The sequence below is a fragment of the Pan paniscus genome, chromosome 12 (genome assembly GCF_029289425.2).
Source record: "Pan paniscus chromosome 12, NHGRI_mPanPan1-v2.0_pri, whole genome shotgun sequence".
NCBI classification, from domain to species: domain Eukaryota; kingdom Metazoa; phylum Chordata; class Mammalia; order Primates; family Hominidae; genus Pan; species Pan paniscus.
This window is the reverse complement of record NC_073261.2, coordinates 25,471,689-25,490,778: the sequence shown is the minus strand read 5'-3', so window position 1 is coordinate 25,490,778 and position 19,090 is coordinate 25,471,689. Positions and strand designations below refer to the sequence as shown.

Below are 19,090 nucleotides of genomic sequence, written 5' to 3'. Positions count from 1 at the left end.
TACATTAATAGATCAGAACAGGTTGCATATAGAAGTTTTTTCTGTTTCTAATTTTTTGCCCTTTGCATTGATGGTGGCTGGGGATGGGTTGTTTTCAGCCATATGAATGGTCTTAGATTTTATAGTGTTAGCTACCCATAGAGTAACAGTTTTTATTTAATTTTATCTAGTATCATGCTTGAACACAGGCAAACTAGACGCAACTCTAGTCACCTTCCATTCTTGGCAATTGTTAACTTTCCTTACAGGAACTAATCACAGTTGGCTTTGGATTAGTTTCATATGTATACTAATACTTGCTTATGTTTTAAGATTTTTTTCAATTGCTGCAAATGCATGGATATTTTGGTAAACTATTGTATGCTAAGTATAGTTAGGCAACACTTTAAAATTTTTAAGCTTTTTAAATTCTAGAAATTTGTAGTAATTCTTTTCAATGACTATTAAGTAAACACAAGATTTTTTTTGTTTTCTTTGGTTTTAAATAGATTCTGTGTTCACTTAGGGTTTTTGGTAGAACACTAAATCAGGATGCTAATTCTAATTCATGATTATCGTACATCTCTGCATCAAAGTATATGTGTTTTTTTTCAGTATGCTGTATTAACCTATAGATAGGTTCCATGGTTTTTATTTTCAGGTAGAGTATTAACGTCAATACTTAATACCTTATCCTTGTCAATTTTTTTGACTGGTGTTACAGCAAAAGAGAAGAAAAAACCTGAAGATTCTCCCTCAGATAGTCTCGGTCTCCTGACCTCGTGATCCACCCGCCTCGGCCTCCCAAAGTGCTGGGATTACAGGCATGAGGCACTGCGCCTGGCTGACACATGTCTTAATTCTGGTATTCACCAGATTTGTTTCGTGTTCTCCGTTGTTAGTCATCAAATTTGTCTACTTTTTAAATAGAAACATTAGCTAGAGCAAGGAACTTAGAAACACTCAAGCGGCACTGAATGTGTAGAATTGCATAACCAATATAGCTTCTTTGCTTTCACATTTACAACTAGTTGGAGTTTTAGTTCAGCCGCACCCAGTATCTTCCATTCTGCTTCCAGGAAGAAATGGAAAAATGTCAGCCATGATGATGCAGTATTTTAGTAGCAAGTTGATGGTGTTTTGGTTTCCCATGGGAAATATTGTCACTGGAGCATTAGCAGCTATCGGTCACTTATTAGGGTAAAAAAGCAACTTCAGAAGAATTTAACATATGCCAAAGAATCAACAAAGGAAGTAATCAGCCAGGGCAAAGGTCGCACAAGAGATTGTAATCTAGCAATCAGCAGTGGAATAAGCAGTCAGCTTACCAGAAACCCAGGAAAATGCTTCAGAAAGGGCAGTCAGGACTAAGGCAATTTAATGAAATGCAAAATAAATGAAATCTGAAGTTTAAAAATCTAGATTGCAATTCTGGTTTCTAACTCAGTTATGAGACCTTGGGCAAAGTCATTAAATTTCTCTGAACTTCAGATTTTTGGGAGTCAATAAACCAATACATGTCAAAGGGCCTGATAAACTTGACAGTTTAGACCAGGCGTGGTGTCTCACCCCTGCAATCTCAGCACTTTGGGAGGCCAAGGCGGGTGGATCACGTGAGGCCAGGAGTTTGAGACCAGTCTGAACAACATGGTGAAATCCCATCTCTATTAAAAGTACAAAAATTATCTGGGTGGGATGGCATGCACCTGGAAGTCCCAGCTACTTGTGGGGCTGAGGTGGGAGGATGGCTTGAGCCTGGGAGGCAGAGGTTGCTGTGGGCCAAGATCGTGCCACTGCACTCCAACCTGTGTGACAGAGTGAGACCCTGTCTCAGAAAAAATAACACTTTACAGTTTATCAGCAAACAGGAAAGTCTTGCTAGGCAATGTAATTGATTAGTTCCGTGCCCTGGATTCTGGGCTCTTAACTGTATGAGCACTGTAGGTGTGAGCAGCAACAATTAAGAAGCTGCAGAGGTAAAGGTATAAGGGCAGTGATTGAGGATGTCTACCAAGCAGATTTCAGCAAGTGTGTTTCAAGAAGTATGCAGCAATCTGAAATACCTAATCCTGAAAAATTGCTAGAATCTAATCTTTTAATTTTGGCCAGTATTTAGCAGTAGTTTGGCCCTCTACTCTAAATTAATAAAAAATAAGTAGTACTATATTATGAGCTGTGTTATCTAACAGTTTATCTTAGCTAGTAGCAATTAATTTATAGCTGCTATTAAAATGACTAACGTAGTTAAAAGTTTGATGACTAAGTTTTTTTGTTTGTTTGTTTTTTTTTTGAGCTGGCGTCTCGCTCTGTCGCCAGGCTGGAGTGCGGTGGCGTGATCTTGGCTCACTGCAACCTCCGCCTCCTGGTTTCCAGCAATTCTCTGCCTCAGCCTCCCCAGCAGCTGGGATTACAGGCACCTGCCACTGTGCCTGGCTAATTTTTGTATTTTTAGTAGAGATAGGGTTTCACCATCTTGGCCAGGCTGGTCTTGAACTTGCTGACCTCGTGATCCACCCACCTTAGCCTCCCAAACTGCTAGGATTACAGATTTGAGCCACCATGCCCGGCCTTGATGACTAAATTTTAAGAAATGTTTTAGCAATTCTTCATACACCTTTCACTTATCTTATAGTTACTTAATTCCTCTACTCTTATCATTTGATATTTTCATTTTATTGTGTATCTCTGTAAGGCCGAATCAATAGATTTTGAACAATCTCACACTTAACCTTTAAAAAAAATCTAATAGGCCCAGTTTCCTCTCAACAATCTTTGAAGAACCTTCGAGAAAGGAGAACACAGACCTCCCGCTTCTAGACATGCACACTGTAACCCGGGAAGAGGGAGAAGGCACGGAGACAACTGATACGGAGTCTGTGTCTTCCGCCAGCACATACACACAGTCTTTAGAGCAGCTGCTTAATTCTCCCGAAACTAAACTTGGTCTGTTACTCTGTCTAAATATGTTCTTCTTCTTTAATTTCACAGTCTTATTTAATTACTATTACTCTAAGGTACATATGCTTTTTTGGGCTGCTCCAATAAAATTTCTTTCAATATTCCACTACCTGTTTGTATTAGGGTTCTCTAGAGGGACAGGGCTAATTGGATGGTTGGATGGATGGATGGGATGGATGGATGGATGCTTATTAAGTATTACCTTACACGATCACTAGGCCATCTGCAGACTGAGGAGCAACGAGAGCCAGTCCAAGTTCCAAAACTGAAGAACTAGGAGTCTGATGTTCAAGGGCAGGAAGCATCCAGCACAGGAGAAAGATGTAGGTTGGGAGGCTAGGCCAGTCTCGCCTTTTCAGGTTTTTCTGCCTGCTTTATATTCGCTGGCAGCTGATTAGATGGCACCTACCAGATTAAGGGTGGGTCTGCCTTCCCCAGCCCACTGACTCAAATGTTAATCTCCTTTGGCAACACCCTCACAGACAACACTCAGGATTAATACTTTGCATCCTTTAATCCAATCAAGTTGACACCCAGTATTAACCATCACACTGTCCAAATGGAAAAATTATTAAACAAATCTTTTTAAAAATAAAATGCTAGCTCTTGCCCTAGGCTTGAACCATAAATAAGTGGTGGGAAGTTTATAGTCACAAATAGGTGGTGGGTATTAGACAGCAGGATAAACTATCCTCTCACCCTTCCAAGAAACTGACAGTTTCAGTTTATTCCTCTTGATGAAGTAATGCTAAATTTTTGTAGTGATGTTTTGGTATATTTTATTACTTGTAATTAATATTACTGTTCAAAATTTAGGGGGAATCTGTCATCTTCCTGAAACTTCAGAATCACCTGGAGTAAGGGTCATTTGTATTCATGGTCACTGGCCACGTGGGGTAGAAACTGCAAGTCATGGTTCCTTCAGGCAAAGTTAATAATGGTGACATGGAGGCATCATGATAGAGCAGCAGACTCCAGAAGCCAATTTGACTTTGTGATTTCTGAAAAAATTACCTGTCAACTGTGAGCCTGTTTCATCATCTGTAAAGTTTGAATAATGATACCTACCCCGCCTGATAGAAGATTCTTATGAGGGAACATGATACATGACCAGTAAATGTTAATGCTTTCCTTATACGTGAAATGACATAAAATCTTGGAATATTAATAGATGGGAAGAAGATGTGTAATAAAACTGTCTATAAACACAATTCTGACAAATTTCAGAACTGGGACTCATAGGGCTTTATTCAGTTAGATGACATGCTTTACAACAGAGATACTGTTTTATTTGTGTCACCTACAATATATAATCTGTTGATTGAGGTATGCTGAATAGATGAATGGCAAAGAAAGCAGACCTATAAAATATCACATAGTAAGATATTTATATTTAGATTTTTCTTATTTAGAATCTTCATCTGTAATGTATGATTTTGAAAATTAATTCTTGGAACAACATCTTGCAGAGCCTCCATTATGGCATGCTGAATTTACCAAAGAAGAATTGGTTCAGAAGCTCAGTTCCATCACAAAAAGTACACATCGCTTAATCGGCCTGCTTTGGGAAACAGAGGCAACCAATACAGTCCTTATGGAGCAAATTAAGGTGAGATCAGAAAACCTGGCCACCGTGAAAACCGCCAGTTTGGTTTTCTGGACCCTCCATACACATGCACCCAAGTTTAAAAATTCACATTGCAGATGCATCTATAACGTCTTGATCTTTATATTAGATTCCTGATGGTGAGAAATATTGCCTTTTTTTTTTTTTTTGAGACAGTCTTGCTCTGTCACCCAGGCTGGAGTGCAGTGGCACGATCTCGGCTCACTGCAAGCTCCACCTCCCAGGTTCACGCCATTCTCCTGCCTCAGCCTCCCGAGTAGCTGGTACTACAGGTGCCCGCCAACATGCCTGGCTAATTTCTTTGTATTTTTAGTAGAGACAGGGTTTACCATGTTAGCCAGGATGGTCTCGATCTCCTGACCTCGTGATCCACCTGCCTTGGCCTCCCAAAGTGCGGGTATTACAGGTGTGAGCCACCGCATCCAGCCAAAATACTTCTTTTACACCTATTACATAAAGATTATTTCTTAATTCCTACTTTTCCTAAGAAACCCTAATAGATTTAGAAACTAGAGAGATGTTCACAAATCATTGTTCACATATGCTTAAATAAAAAATGGGTGTGAGTCTTTGAATTCTAAAGATAACCAGTGAATTTAAATTATTCAACTGATATTTATAGTACTGAACTACTAAACAGTTTTCAGGTGGAGATGGCAAAGTGGCATGGGAAGTTTTTCCTGTTTAAAGTAGACACCAGAAACATCTAGGAATGTTGCAGAACAGTTGAGGATTACTCAAATGAGGTATTTCCACCCTGGCTCACTGATAAATCACCCCTCAGAATATAGTCATACTGCTTATTGCGGAGTTCTTATGACCCAGGCCCTGGGCTCTACATACATTATTTAATCTCATCACTGGTTGAGAGAAAAATTGAAGCTGGTAAATGGTGGAACAAAATTCAAACTCATAGCTGTCTGAAAAGTACATGCTTTTCCCCTGTACTTTGCTGCTCCTAATAGATCTGTCCTGCCACTGTGCAAGGCCACTAGCTATCCTTGTCAGATTATTTTAAAGCCGAATTCAGTTATTTTCAGTAAATTGTATATATCATGACATTCCACCATTAAATACTTCAGTGTGCATCTCTATAAAATAACATTTTCCCACTAATAAAAACATTATCATAGCTAACAAATCACTAGCCCAGTAAACCTAAATGACTTATTTAAATGTTATATTTTCTTTTTTTTTTTTGAGACAGTCTCGCTCTGTCACCAGGTTTGGAGTGCAGTGGTGCAATCTCAGCTCACTGCAATCTCCGCCTCCCAGGTTCAAGTGATTCCCCTGCCTCAGCCTCCCGCGTAGCTGGGACTGCAGGCACGCACCACCATGCCCGGCTAATTTTTTTTATTTTACTAGAGACACGGTTTCACCATGTTGGCCAGGACGGTCTGAATCTCCTGACCTCGTGATCTGCCTGCCTCAGCCTCCCAAAGTGTTGGGATTACAGGCATGAGCCACCACGCCTGGCCAAATGTTATATTTTCATAAATTTATACTCTCTTCATGATTTCTTCGTCTTCTTTATTGTCACTTTTTTAAATGGTCCTAGGTTTGAGGACAAAGTTCGCTAACTTTCTTGCCTAACCTAAAATGAAAATATACTAAAAGCTATGGCTTGGTTTCAACCTGGAAATCTTCCTCAAAGACTTGAACATGATATTACCTTTTTTATATCGTTCTTTGCCTCATTTCTCTGATAGTGTTTTACATTGTCTTATATTCCTGAATTTTCACTGTGTCTGAACTTTTGATTAAGTGCCGTTCACTGTGGACGTCTTAACTGCCTGGGACTTTAGGAACAGCGTAGGGGCAGAGGGTTAGTGGAGGCTACCGATGTTCCCCTCAGCCCATTTTCAGAGCCCCATGCCAAACTGGCTTAGTTTCTATCGAAAGTAGAAGGCAGAGGGAACATCTTGGTACCAACCCATGGCTCCAGTTAGTTGCTCCTCATGGAGATGTTCCATCAGTTCCCCAGCTTTCACCTCCATTTCCATGATACCCTGTGCTTCTGAGACAAGAACTCCAGTATTTACACAGGATGCATCCTCTCCTCTTGTCAGTGATACTTGGTAAGCTGCTGGACTGACTCATTTCCACCTCTTCATCTGTTTCTCGTGAGAATTTCTTGATGTGTCTCATCTACTTTTTCTCCTCTTGTATTAGCTTGTTGCTTTTCTACTTCACCCGTCTTCCTTCCAACCCCAAATAGCTTAGGACAATGGAGTCATATAGCCCAACACTTGGTTCATATGCAGCAATCCACTTTCTAGGCAAATGCAGCTTTGAAATTATCTCATAGTTGGAGTTCCGGTTTTCATGTCAAATGGATTTTATATGGTGATGTCATAAACTCCTTTGAAATGCTTCACATGCAGCTGCTGTAGTTAACTGAATTCCTTCCTTTATTGCCATATGGAGGGAAGGGGGAAATTTGGGGGGAAGAGAAGAAAAATACATGAGTTCAGTCTGCCATATTTAATCAGAAGCCCCTAAAGCCCATTTTTAACTCATTTCTCTAACACCAGCTTCTCAAAAGTGAAATAAGAAGATTGGAAAGGAATCAAGAGCAAGACGAGTCTGCAGCTAACGTGGAACACTTGAAGAACGTCTTGCTGCAGTTCATTTTCTTGAAGCCAGGTAGTGAAAGAGAGAGACTTCTTCCTGTTATAAATACAATGTTGCAGCTCAGCCCTGAAGAAAAGGGAAAACTTGCTGCGGTTGCTCAAGGTGGGTAAAAGGAGAGTCTCAGAACTTCTGACTTCTAACTTAAACTAAACAGCCTGGTGGTTGAGAAGTTGTCTGTATGTGTAACTTTTCAATTTTGCTCATTTGAATTGGGTCTGTCATATGAGTAGGCCATGACTAGATTTGAAAAGCTGACTTTTTAACATCTTGAGGCAACTGTAGTACATTTATATAATTTTAATGTTCAGCAAAATACAATAAGTGCTTAGCTTGATCTTCTAGCTCTTTGAAAATTGGATTTTTATCCTGGTGTTGAGTTCTGGTGTTCAGCTGAACGTGGTTTTGTTTTAAATTCTACTTTTTAAAAAACATTTATTAGCTTGTTCCTTTTCTACTTCACCCCTCTTCCTTCCTCCAACCCCAAATAGCCTAAGACAATGGAGTCATATAGCCCAACACCTGGTCTATATACAGCAGTCCACTTTCTAGGCAAATGCAGTTTTAAAACTGTGCCACAGGCCAGGCGCCGGTGGTTCATGCCTATAATCCCACCACTTTGGGAGGCCGAGGCAGGCGGATCACAAGATCAAGATACTGAGACCATCCTGGCCAACATGGTGATATCTCATCTCTACTAAAAATACAAAAATTAGCTGGACGTGGTGGCATGCGCCTGTAGTCCCAGCTACTCAGGAGGCTGAGGCAGGAGAGTCGCTTGAACTCACGAGGCGGAGGTTGCAGTGATCTGTCACGCCACTGTACTCCAGCCTGACGGCAGAGCGAGACTCCATCTCAAAAAAAAAAAAAAAAAATGATGTAGTTAGAGTTGGTTTCCATGTCAGATGGATTTAATACTGTGATGTCATTAACTTCTTTGAAATGCTTCATATACAACTGCTATAGTTAACTGAATTCAAGCTGCATCTTAAGAATTATGGTTTCATTTTTGTTTTAGTTTTAAATTACTTTTATTTTTGACATTTACAAGCACAAGGAAGACACTATAATCTCTCTTGAGTTGTCACCCATCTCTAACAGTTTTCAACTCATGGACAATCTTTTGGCGTAAATAGGGGAGAGTTAGAGACTTAAATCCCACACATCATTTCTTTCCTCAGTGAATAATTCAATGTTTATTGGATTTCTCTGTCACCTATACCTAGTTTATGTTCATTTTGCCTGTGTTATTGTGAATGTCTTTTTATAGTATCCTAAATAGGGCTCATATATTGCATTTGGTTGATGTTCCTTAAGCTTTATTTCGTTGTTATGTTTTTGTTTGTTTGAGACGTAGTGTTGCTCTGTCACCTTGGCTGGAGTGCAGTGGTCCGATCATGGCTCACTGCAACCTCCGCCTCCCGGATTCAAGCGATTCTCCTGTGTCAGCCTCCCAAGTAGCTGGGACTACAGATGCACGCCAGCTAATTTTTCTATTTTTAGTAGAGACGAGGTTTCACCATGTTGGCCAGGATGGTCTCAATCTCCTGACCTTGTGATCTGCCTGCCTTGGCCTCCCAAAGTGCTGGGATTACAGGTGTGAGCCACCACGCCCGGCCATTTTGTTGTTTTTTTATCTATAACAATTATATATATAAGTATATTTTTAATGTGCCACTTATTAATTGAAGAAAGTGGTCGTTTATGCTATAGCAGTCCTATATTTGGGTTTTAATCATTACAGGGTAACACTGAGCTTGTTCCAATTGCCTATAAATAGGAAGATCCAGGTGCAATTGGGTGGGATGGTGGACAAAAATACATCATAGATGGTATTGTGTGCTTTCTAAGACATCAGGAGGCCCAGAATGTCCAGACATCTTACTTTTGACTGATTGACCTTATCTAGTTGGTGCTCTTTAACATGTTCCCCATCCCCTGTAAATCCTAATAACTAAACTGATAACAGTCATCCTCAAAATTGAGCAGGCATCTGAATCATCTGGTATACTTACTAAAATTCCAATTGCTGGTCCCCAATTTCTGACCCAAGATTCTGCATTTTTAGCAATTTGTTGCTGATACTTCTGGTCTGGGGCCCATACCTTGAGAACCCCTGGTCTAGAGGCCTGATAAGATTCAGGCTTAATTTTTTTTATAGACATACTTCATAAGTAGTATTGATAGTTTCTTTGAACCTGGTTTTTAATAATCTTTCTAATGATGAAGGAGGAATGTTCTCAATACTGACAGTAATCTCAGTTCTTCAAACTATAGGATAGGTTTCTATAGCCACAATAGTATTTTTTGTCACAAGGGCCCAAATAAGAATACATCATGTATATTTTTAGTACTTATTCAAATTACAAATTCACTGTCTTTAATTTATTCTAACAAAAGTAAGCCTAATTTTATAGTTATAAAAAAGAAGAAATCTACTTCTAGTCACCTAAGAGTAAAACTGCCCCTATAAAAAACAAGACAGAAATCTCAAAATTATAACTAATTTTATAGTTATAAAATTAACCAGGACTTTAAGAACGTTTGCATTTTAAAATTAAAGTTTTCAATAGTTTTCAATATAACAATGATACTATCTCAAAATACTCAGCATGTCTAACAGGCCTCTTTTAAAAGCTCAGCATGTTTAATGTAGATGTTGCTAACGTCCAGGTGGCTCCTATAAGTTAAGGGTCCATTGATTTAGAAGTTCTAAAAGAGACTAACCTAAGGGATACCAATAACAGATATTTTTAAAGAATTTCATAGAGGAGATACACATTAGAAACCCAGAACTCTAAGATGTGCATTGCTAAGTCCTGTAAACAGACAGGAAAACACATTTACATTAGTTTGCCCTTTAAAGATTATTTCCTACTTGTCTCTTATCAATGTGAGTACATAAAAGAGAACTTATTACAATTAAAAACAATGATGGTTTAGCAGCAGATTTAGATACCTTACATTCTCTCTTTAAGAGAGACAATGTAAGGCCTGGTGCGGTGGCTCACACCTGTAATCCAGCACTTTGGCAGGCCGAGGAGGGTAGATCACCTGAGGTCAGGAGTTCGAGACCAGCCTGGCCAACATGGTGAAACCCCGTCTCTACTCAGAATACAAAAATTAGCCAGGCGTGGTGGCGCATGCCTGTAATCCCAGCTACTTGGGAGGCTGAGGTAGGAGAACTGCTTGAACCCAGGAGGCAGAGGTTGCAGTGAGCCGAGATGGTGCCATTGCACTCCAGCCCGAGCAACAAAAGCAAAACTCCTATCTCAAAAAAAAAAAAAAAAAAAAAAAAAAAAAAAAAAAAAAAGAATGTAAACTACAAGATGGTTCAAAAGAAATTACACAGAATTCAGCATGGGAGAAACAAAAAACAATAGTGGGAAAAGACATCAAACATGTTTTTACTAATCGAAGCTCTAAAAGGAGAGACAAGAATACAGCACAGATAATATATGAAGAGAATGGCTGGAAATCTTTCAGAACTGTTGAAGGATATCTATCCACAGATTCAAAAACCCAATAAAATCTCAAGCAGTATTAAAAAAAAAAGAAGAAATCTACTTCTAGTCACATAAGAGTAAAACTGCCCCTAAAAAAGACAGAGAGAAATCTCAAAAGCAGGCAGAGAAAGAAGACACATTGCCTCACAATAGACTTCTCAACAGCATTGGTGTAATACTATCTCATGTACTAAAAGAAATAACTGCCAACCTTTTATATTTTCCAAGATCTCTTCTGGAAAACAAAAACTTTAAGAATCTGCCCTCACTGAAAATTCTTAATGATGTACTTCAAGCAAAAAGAAAATTTCCTAGGTAAAAGGTCTAAGATGCCAGAAAGAAAGACATGCAAAGGAAACTTACCACCATATTACAGATATGGACTGTCAGTCTAACTGGTCACACTAGGGGCATTTTGTTACCAAGGCCTTGAAAATAATAACCAACACTGCATACATGAGGGATGCCAGAAGAAAGGTCTGAGAGCCACTCTTCCTGGCACTGAAGGAAACAGGGCCCATCAGAGCAAACAAGTACCTTTTGCCTCTCTCATCTCCTTGGAAGCAAATGTTTATAATCTCTGGTTTTGTCTAAAGTTTATAACAGTATTTTTCATTCAGATTGCTACCTATTAGTGGATGGTGAAATTAATTTGGTGGATCACATTCAGAATATTTTTTTTTAAATCAAAAGAATACAAGCTGGGCTCAGTGACTCACACCTGTAAGCCCAACAGTTTGGGAAGACCAGGCAGGAGGATTGCTTGAGAACAGGAGTTCAGAATCAGCCTGGGCAACATGGCGAGACCCTATGTCTACAAAAATTTTAAAATATGCCAGATCTGGTGGCATGTGCCCATAGTCCTAGCTACTCGGGAGGCTAAGGCAGCAGGATTGTTTGTTATAAGGAGTTCGCGGCTGCAGTCAAACTTCTGGTCAAAATCCTGGTCACGCCACTGCATTTCAGCCTGGGTAACAGAGTAAAACCCCATCTTTAAAAAAATATTAAGAAATAAAAATAATATGTGAAACATTAGAATATGTTGAATCTGGTAAGGATAAGCAATTATTTCTTGAAACTCTACATATATACATGAGTGTTGGTAAATACCTGACTGTATCATCAGCTCTAGATATAAAATGTTTATGATGTTGGCTGTGAGTTAATGAGGAATGGTTTTCCTTTCTGTGGGTTTGGGTGTATTTGGGAAACATTAGCTTAGGGGGTAAAGTAGGTTACCCAACTCTGAAAAGCAGCATCAAAATCTTTAAAATAAACACATATTAGGGGCCCAACTTAAATTTCAAGCAGATGTCATGAGCTGCTCAGAGTAGCGTGTTACAACTCTGCGTTATAAGGTAAAATGACTTAGAGTGTAGCAGTAGTCCCCAAACAATGTCAAATAGACAGTGGTAAGTATAGATTGCTCTTCTCCTTGCATCACAAATGTTAATTCACCCTGCCCCCACACGCATTAAAACTCAGCATATTTCACAAATTGAGTGTTTCATTTCTATTTGAGATAGACTTATGGTAAGTCAGCTTTGCTCCCCAAAGAAGTTAGCCATATAGTACTTCTATATGCAAAATTTGAATCTCAATTTTACTACTCAAGCCGGAAGTAAAAGTCATTTTTCTATATCTTCTTTGCTCCCAGACTGGGTTACAGTTTACAGATCTGAATATTGTCACTTGTACACCATACATACACAGAGGTCTAAAACTCTCTACAAGTAAATAAAGAAAAAAAGCCCAGCAACCCAATAGGAAAATAGGCCAAGCCTGTTATAGGCTTTTTGATCATCTCCAGACTGGCAGGAAGAGAATGCATACTCACACTGTAAGTGCCTGATTTGATTTGCAGAGGATATAGAACCTTATCAGAAAACAGCCTTCCAAGGCAAGAGCAAATGCACCCTATCTAAGCACAGCTTTTCTCCAATTCTTATTTACCTAAGGAGATGAATAGCTGCCAGGAACATTGTTTGCACAAGGGCAGGAGCCTGCCAGATCTGAGAACACAGCAAAATTTTTATTTTGTCAAAAATCTTATATTCAGCTTACACCATTCATTTCAGGTGAACATACAACAGTCTGCATTTCAGTTTAGGGAGATGTTTACAGTCGTCTGGTTCTCTTTATTCTTGGGAACAAGGTTACCTCACTTGGAACACATAACCAGTGCCAAGTTGTCCATCCCTAAGCAATATCGCTTCCTCCTACTTTCTAGAAGTTCTTCAGATTGTGGAAGACAGACTTTTCAGAATTCTTTGCCCTCATTCCCTCCTCCAGAAATGCATGCCTTTGTATAATCTCTTCCCCTTGAGGGCCAGTAGGCTAACCTGATGAGTTATTTTTAACCAGTAGAATACAGCAAGAATGATAGATTACAAGAGATTGTGGCTTCTATCTTGCTAGCGGACTCTCTCTGTCTTCTCTGCTTGCACACTTTTTTGAAGGAAGCTACCATCCCAGAGGCAAGGAACACAGGCCATCAGTTTAGCAGCCTTGAGGAACTAAATTCTTCCAACTACCACATAAGTTTGGAAGTAGATTCTTCTCCAGTCCAGCCTTCAGATGAGACCCCACCCATGCCAACATCTTGATTGCAGCCCTGTGAGAGACCTTGAAATAAAACCATTTCTGATCTCCTGACCCACAGAAACTGTGAAATAAATATGTGTTAAGGTACTAAGTTTGTAGTAATTTGTTACGCAGCAGATTGTAAATAACACGCAGATAAAACCAGACAGAACAGAAAAATAAAATGGCTTTAACTCTAGAAAGTTTCCCCATGTAAAATTTTGAAAATGCTACTCTGCCTAAGGTCAAACTGTCATACATATATATGTATGAAAACACAGAAAGGTGTCTGGAAGGGTAATACCAAATTAAATCTTTATCCAAGAGGAATGAAAACCAGTATTCACACAAAAACCTATGCACAAACCTTGTGAATATATTAAAAACCAGTGAATTATGCACTTTAAAAAGGTGAATTATGTGGTATATGAATTATATCTCCAAAACATTTAATTAAAAACCTGTACACAATTATTCATAGAAACTTTCTTTAAAATTGCTAAAAACGAGGAAGATCTCAGTTATCCTTCAACTGGCAAATGAATAAACAAACTGGTACAGCCATGCAATTGAATACTGCTCAGCAATAAAAAAGAATGCACTGCCAGTTCAGCAACATGGATAATTCTCAAATGCATTATGCCAGTTGACAGAGGTCAGACTCAAAATACTGTGTACAGTGTGATTCTACTTATATGACACTCTGAAAAAAGCAGAACTATAAGGACAGAAAACAGGTTAGTGGTTGCCAAGGAGTGGGAGAAGCAGCCAGGGAGAACTTTGAGGAGGTAAAAATGTGCCAGGCCTTGGTCGGTGGTGGTACATAACTGTGCATTTGTCAAGACTCAGTGCTATATGCTGAAAAGGGCAGGTTTTACTCTAAGTAAGTTGTACCTCAATAAACATGATTTTTAAATGATTAAAACTTTGGTTTTTGTTTGTTTTGGTTCAGTTTTAAGGTTTACCATAAATCTATTGGTTTTAGATTCTAAGTTGTATATAAGCTTCTGTTTTAAAAGAATTTTTTTTAAATCCTCTTATCGTCAACAATATTTAGTTGTGCTGGAAATTTTATTTTGGAATTGTTTAATAGAGAAAGACAATAAATAATGTTCAAGAACAGACATTGATTCATAACATCAAAGTATATTGTGAGAAGATGGTATTTCAGAATAGAGGAAGAATTTCTTATGTGCTGGTAAGATTGTTTGTAGATAATCATTTCTGCATAATTTTCATAGCTGGATTGCTTTAATAAAGCCATTTAAAGGTTAAGTTCTAGATTGCTTCATGTTGCTTATCAATGTTTAAAAGCTAAAATAGAAAATTAGCTGTTAAGTTGGCTCAACCGGAAATTCAGTATATCCTTTAAAAAGAGAAATTTAGTAAGCAATGTGTCTAAAGAATGACATATGGTTGGGTACAGTGGCTCGTGACTGCAATCCCAACACTGTGAGGCTGAAGTGGGAGGATCACTTGAGCCCAGGAATTTGAGACCAGCCTGGAAAACAGTGAGACCTGCATCTCTACAAAAAAACAAAAAATTACCCAGGCATGGTGGTACACACCTTGTGGTCCCAGTTGCTTGGGAGGCTGAGGTGGGAGAATCACTTGAGCCTGGGAGATCAAGGCTGCATTGAAGTCTCATCACGCCGCTGCACTTGAGCCTGGGTGACAGAGCAAGACCCTACCTCAAAAAAAAAAAAAAAAAAAAGAACCCCCCCACCAAAAAAGGCATGTGATCAGTAAAAAAGACATTATTTGCTTATATTGTAGAGTGGTTCTAAAATATAGATTTTACATTGAGAAATTTTAATACTCTCTTTTTTCTTTTTTTTTTCTTTGTTTTACTTTCCAAAGATGAGGAAGAAAATGCTTCCCGTTCTTCTGGATGAGCATCCTATCTTCGTAGTTGGTTTGGACTTCCGATAGGTTGATGGAAGGAATACTGTTATTAACCAAATAGAATCTGTTTACAAAAATGGTTCGTGTGTGTTACCATCATTCTTTCGTCAAAAAGTGTGTATATATGTTTGCATTTACATATATTTGTACATCTGTATGACAGATGTATTTTAAAAGTTTCAACTTGAAGTAAAAGTACAACAGCTTGAAGTGTTGATACCAGGCCACAGCCCTCTAACTCATGTGATCTCCCATGCATGCTGCCAGAATAAAACCACCAGGAATGAATTCACTCCCCACTTCTCTGGAACCTCAGGACCCGCCCATTTCTCGGCAGTACTGTGAATTTTGAAGTTAAACTAAATTTTGGTACCATACCAACTGGAATTTAGGCTTTAAAAATAATGTTTCAAGGCCAGGTGTGGTGATTCATGCCTGAAATCCCACTACTTTGGGAGGCTGAGGCTGGAGAATCGCTTGAGGCTAGTGAGCTGTGATTGTACCACTGCACTCCAGCTCGGGGAACAGAGCGAGATCTTGTCTCTAAAAATAATAATAGTAATAAAAATAACGTTTTATGACTATTTATTGCAAGGTCAGAGTTACAGATTGTTATAAATTGTTGAGAAACTTTTGTGATTAGAATATGAAGGAAAAAGCTTTGTTGGTAAAAGTGACATGTTAAGGGGCTATGAAGTAAATATGCTGCAGTGAATTATGCTAAGTTAAAATACAGTTTAGTTATTTGCTTTAAAATAAACTCTTCTTTTTTTCTTTAAAGTATACTATCTCAAAACTCATTATGTTGTCAGAGCCCTAGAGCTGGCTAGTGTAACACTGACTATGAATAGGTGGGCCCACCACTTGAGTTGAGGTGATTTCATGGTGTCTTTCCAGGCTCTTGATAGGGTGTCACTGCATGCAAGCCATGAATCTGTTTTGAGAATCCTCTCCATTTTCCCAAATAAAAACCTATCCCAACAGTGACTATATCACTCAGCATTGGATCTAAATATAAAACTGGTGCTTTCAGTGTTTTTGGCAGATAGTGTTCCATAAGCTTTCCATCAGAAGGGATTTTAGACACCTTAGAGGTCCGTGCTACATCTTCACAGTTCCTCCGAATAACCTTAGGTGGTAGTGTTAGTTGCCTTTGACACCTGTGCATATGTTTTAATGACTAGATCCAAACTGTGTTGTTCTTAAATCAAAAATTGGATAATTTTTAATGTTTATGTATTAATCACACAGTATGCTCTCTGAAGTTCTCTTAAGCCTTCAGTTTATACTCTTAATTTTCTTTCTGAGCTGGGGAACTGACTTTGCACTTTGGTTACACAGAACATTGGTTTCCAATTTAGTTTAACTGAAATTTGCTGCTGATATGTTGAGTTTGTTCTTTAAAAAATATCTCCTATATCTCGTCTTTCCTCCTTAGAAGAACAGACCTAACTAGCGAATGTATGAATGAAAAAGCATCTATTTCAGAGCCGACATGAAGAGTTCAGTTTTTTTACTTTATAAACTGTGAATATGAGTATGCCAGCTGCATACGATGTAACTAATCATATTTAAATATATTTCACTTTGATTTTAGACCTTGTGAAGTCTGTATAAACTTGTTTTGAAATACAGTCTCCACTTACGAATGTCATAACAAAATACTTTTTTGCATGATAAAAAATTACTTTGATTACAAAAGGCATATTCTTTCATGGTTTCTGCAATGAGAGGAAGTGTAGTGATTATTTTAATATTTCTATTAAATATGTTTAACTGTATATTTTTATGGCTGCTCTTTTATGTTACCCACTGTCTCTTTGGGGTTGTTAATTGGTTTCTGAAAGGGAACTTCAAACTCCTTTACTACTGGCCTTCCATGGTTGGTCCCTATTAGGTTGTTGAGAGAATGTCGACCAACTCTTTGATACCCGCCAGGTAGACTGTAGTACCTGCCATGTCTGATACCCTGCATCCAGCTAAAACCAGAAACAGCGCTGGGCCTCCCTGTGGACAAGACATTGATTTGACCAGAAGCAGATGTCTGGCTAAGGCTGCCAACCAAAGGGTGGCGTTAGATGAAGGGCTTTGTTCAGTTAGGGGCAGAGGTCATTAATTTTTTTTTTTTTTTTTTTGAGACAGAGTCTTGCTCTGTCACCCAGACGTGAGTGCAATGGCGCGATCTCGGCTCACTGCAAGCTCTGCCTCCCAGGTTCACGCCATTCTCCTGCCTCAGTCTCCTAAGTAGCTGGGACTACAGGCGCCCGCCACCATGCCCGGCTAATTTTTTGTATTTTTAGTAGAGACGGGGTTTCACCGTGTTAGCCTGGATGGTCTCGATCTCCTGGAGGTAATTGATTTCTTTGGATGTTTGGACTAGGAGATGGGGAGAGACAGAGCAGAAAGAGAAACACAGATGCCACAAGGAGGAGGAACAGAGCTAACCCTGGATAGGACTGGACACAGAAGCCAGACCAAGAGAGGCATCTAGTGAGAAGCAGCTCTTCAGCCCTGGGCCTGGTGCACACATCACTCCTTGGTTTCTAAGAACCAAATTTGGCCCAGCACAGTGGCTCATGCCTGTAATCCCAGCACTTTGGGAGGCCAAAGTGGGTAGATCATGAGGTCAAGAGATCAAGACCATCCTGGCCAACATGGTGAAACCCCGTCTCTACTAAAAACACACAAAAAATCAGCTGGGCATGGTGGCGTGCACCTGTAGTCCTAGCTACTTGGGAGGCTGAGGCAGGAGAATCACTTGAACCCAGGTGGCAGAGTCCAGTGAGCTGAGATCACACTACTGCACTCCAGCCTGGTGACAGAGTGAGACTCTGTCAAAAAAAAATAAAATAAAGCCAAATTCATACAGTCCCTGAGGAGTGGGAACTGATGCACATCTCTTGTATACAATAAGCTATGCTTGTGCTCTGAACCGTGTAAGATTGAGAATTGTATTCCTTTAAAGAAAGTTCGGCAGAACTGTAACTGAATTACTAACAAGGCACTGAGAAGGCATACCGTACTTTGTATTCTTTTTAAAGTCCCTGTTAGGTGGTGATGTAGCTGGAAGTGTATAGTATTGAGGATGTAAAGTTTCCCCTAAAAAATTTTTGGTATTTGGTGAATGGCATAACACATCAAAAAATTGGTTGTATTGTATGATTAAATTGCAATGTGATGATTTCAACTTGGTGGAAGACTTCTACTTTGTCTTGGTATGTGAAAATCCCCTTTGCTTCAAACTTAATACACACCAAGGAAAACAACCTGATACAATTTTGCAAGTGTCTTTGAGCTAATGGTTTTTCATGGGTATTAAAAAGCATTGGGTTATTTATGTATAATTATGTAGAAAGAAAATATTTGTTCCATTCAAGATACGGTTACACGAAAAGGCATCTAGTTGTGACCTTCAAATTATTACTTATATACCTATAGAAAATTCCTATAAATAGGCTGGGTGCGATGGCTCACACCTGTAATCCTGGCACTTAGGGAGGCCAGGGTGGGCAGATCACCTGAGGTCAGGAGTCCAAGACCAGCCTGGCCAATATGGTGAAAACTTGTCTCTACGAAAAATACAAAAATTAGCCAGGCATGTTGGCCCATGCCTGTAGTCCCAGCTACTCAGCAGGCTGAGGTAGGAGAATCGCTTGAACTCGGGAGGGGAGGCTGCAGTCAGCCAAGATCACACACCACTGCACTCCAGCCTGGGCAACAAAGTGAGACCCCCATCTCAAATAAGGAAAGAAAATTCCTATGAAGAAACACTATACCTCTGAGTTTCAATAATAGAGATGATTAACCCAGTTTCCCTGCAAGGATGTGCTCACTGTGAACAGATGTAGTGGTTACCACTCCAGATGTCTGCCTAGCATTTGAGACAACAGTCTCTGTCACC

The 19,090-nt window shown here is 39.3% G+C and overlaps 1 protein-coding gene across 4 annotated transcripts in view; it reads left to right on the top strand.

Annotated features, from left to right (window-relative positions):
• Positions 1–18,381, top strand: part of LOC129397125 (ranBP2-like and GRIP domain-containing protein 4) — a 72,722-nt gene extending 54,341 nt beyond the window's left edge. For all 4 annotated transcript variants that reach the window (XM_055107528.2, XM_055107532.2, XM_055107534.2 and 1 more), the window contains 3 exons: positions 4,407–4,546; positions 7,099–7,300; positions 15,145–18,381. In XM_055107528.2, coding sequence (XP_054963503.1) covers positions 4,407–4,546; positions 7,099–7,300; positions 15,145–15,179 — 377 coding nt within the window. In that variant the 3' untranslated portion in view covers positions 15,180–18,381. The remainder of the gene's footprint in view (positions 1–4,406; positions 4,547–7,098; positions 7,301–15,144) is intronic.
• The last annotated feature ends 709 nt before the right edge of the window (positions 18,382–19,090 follow it).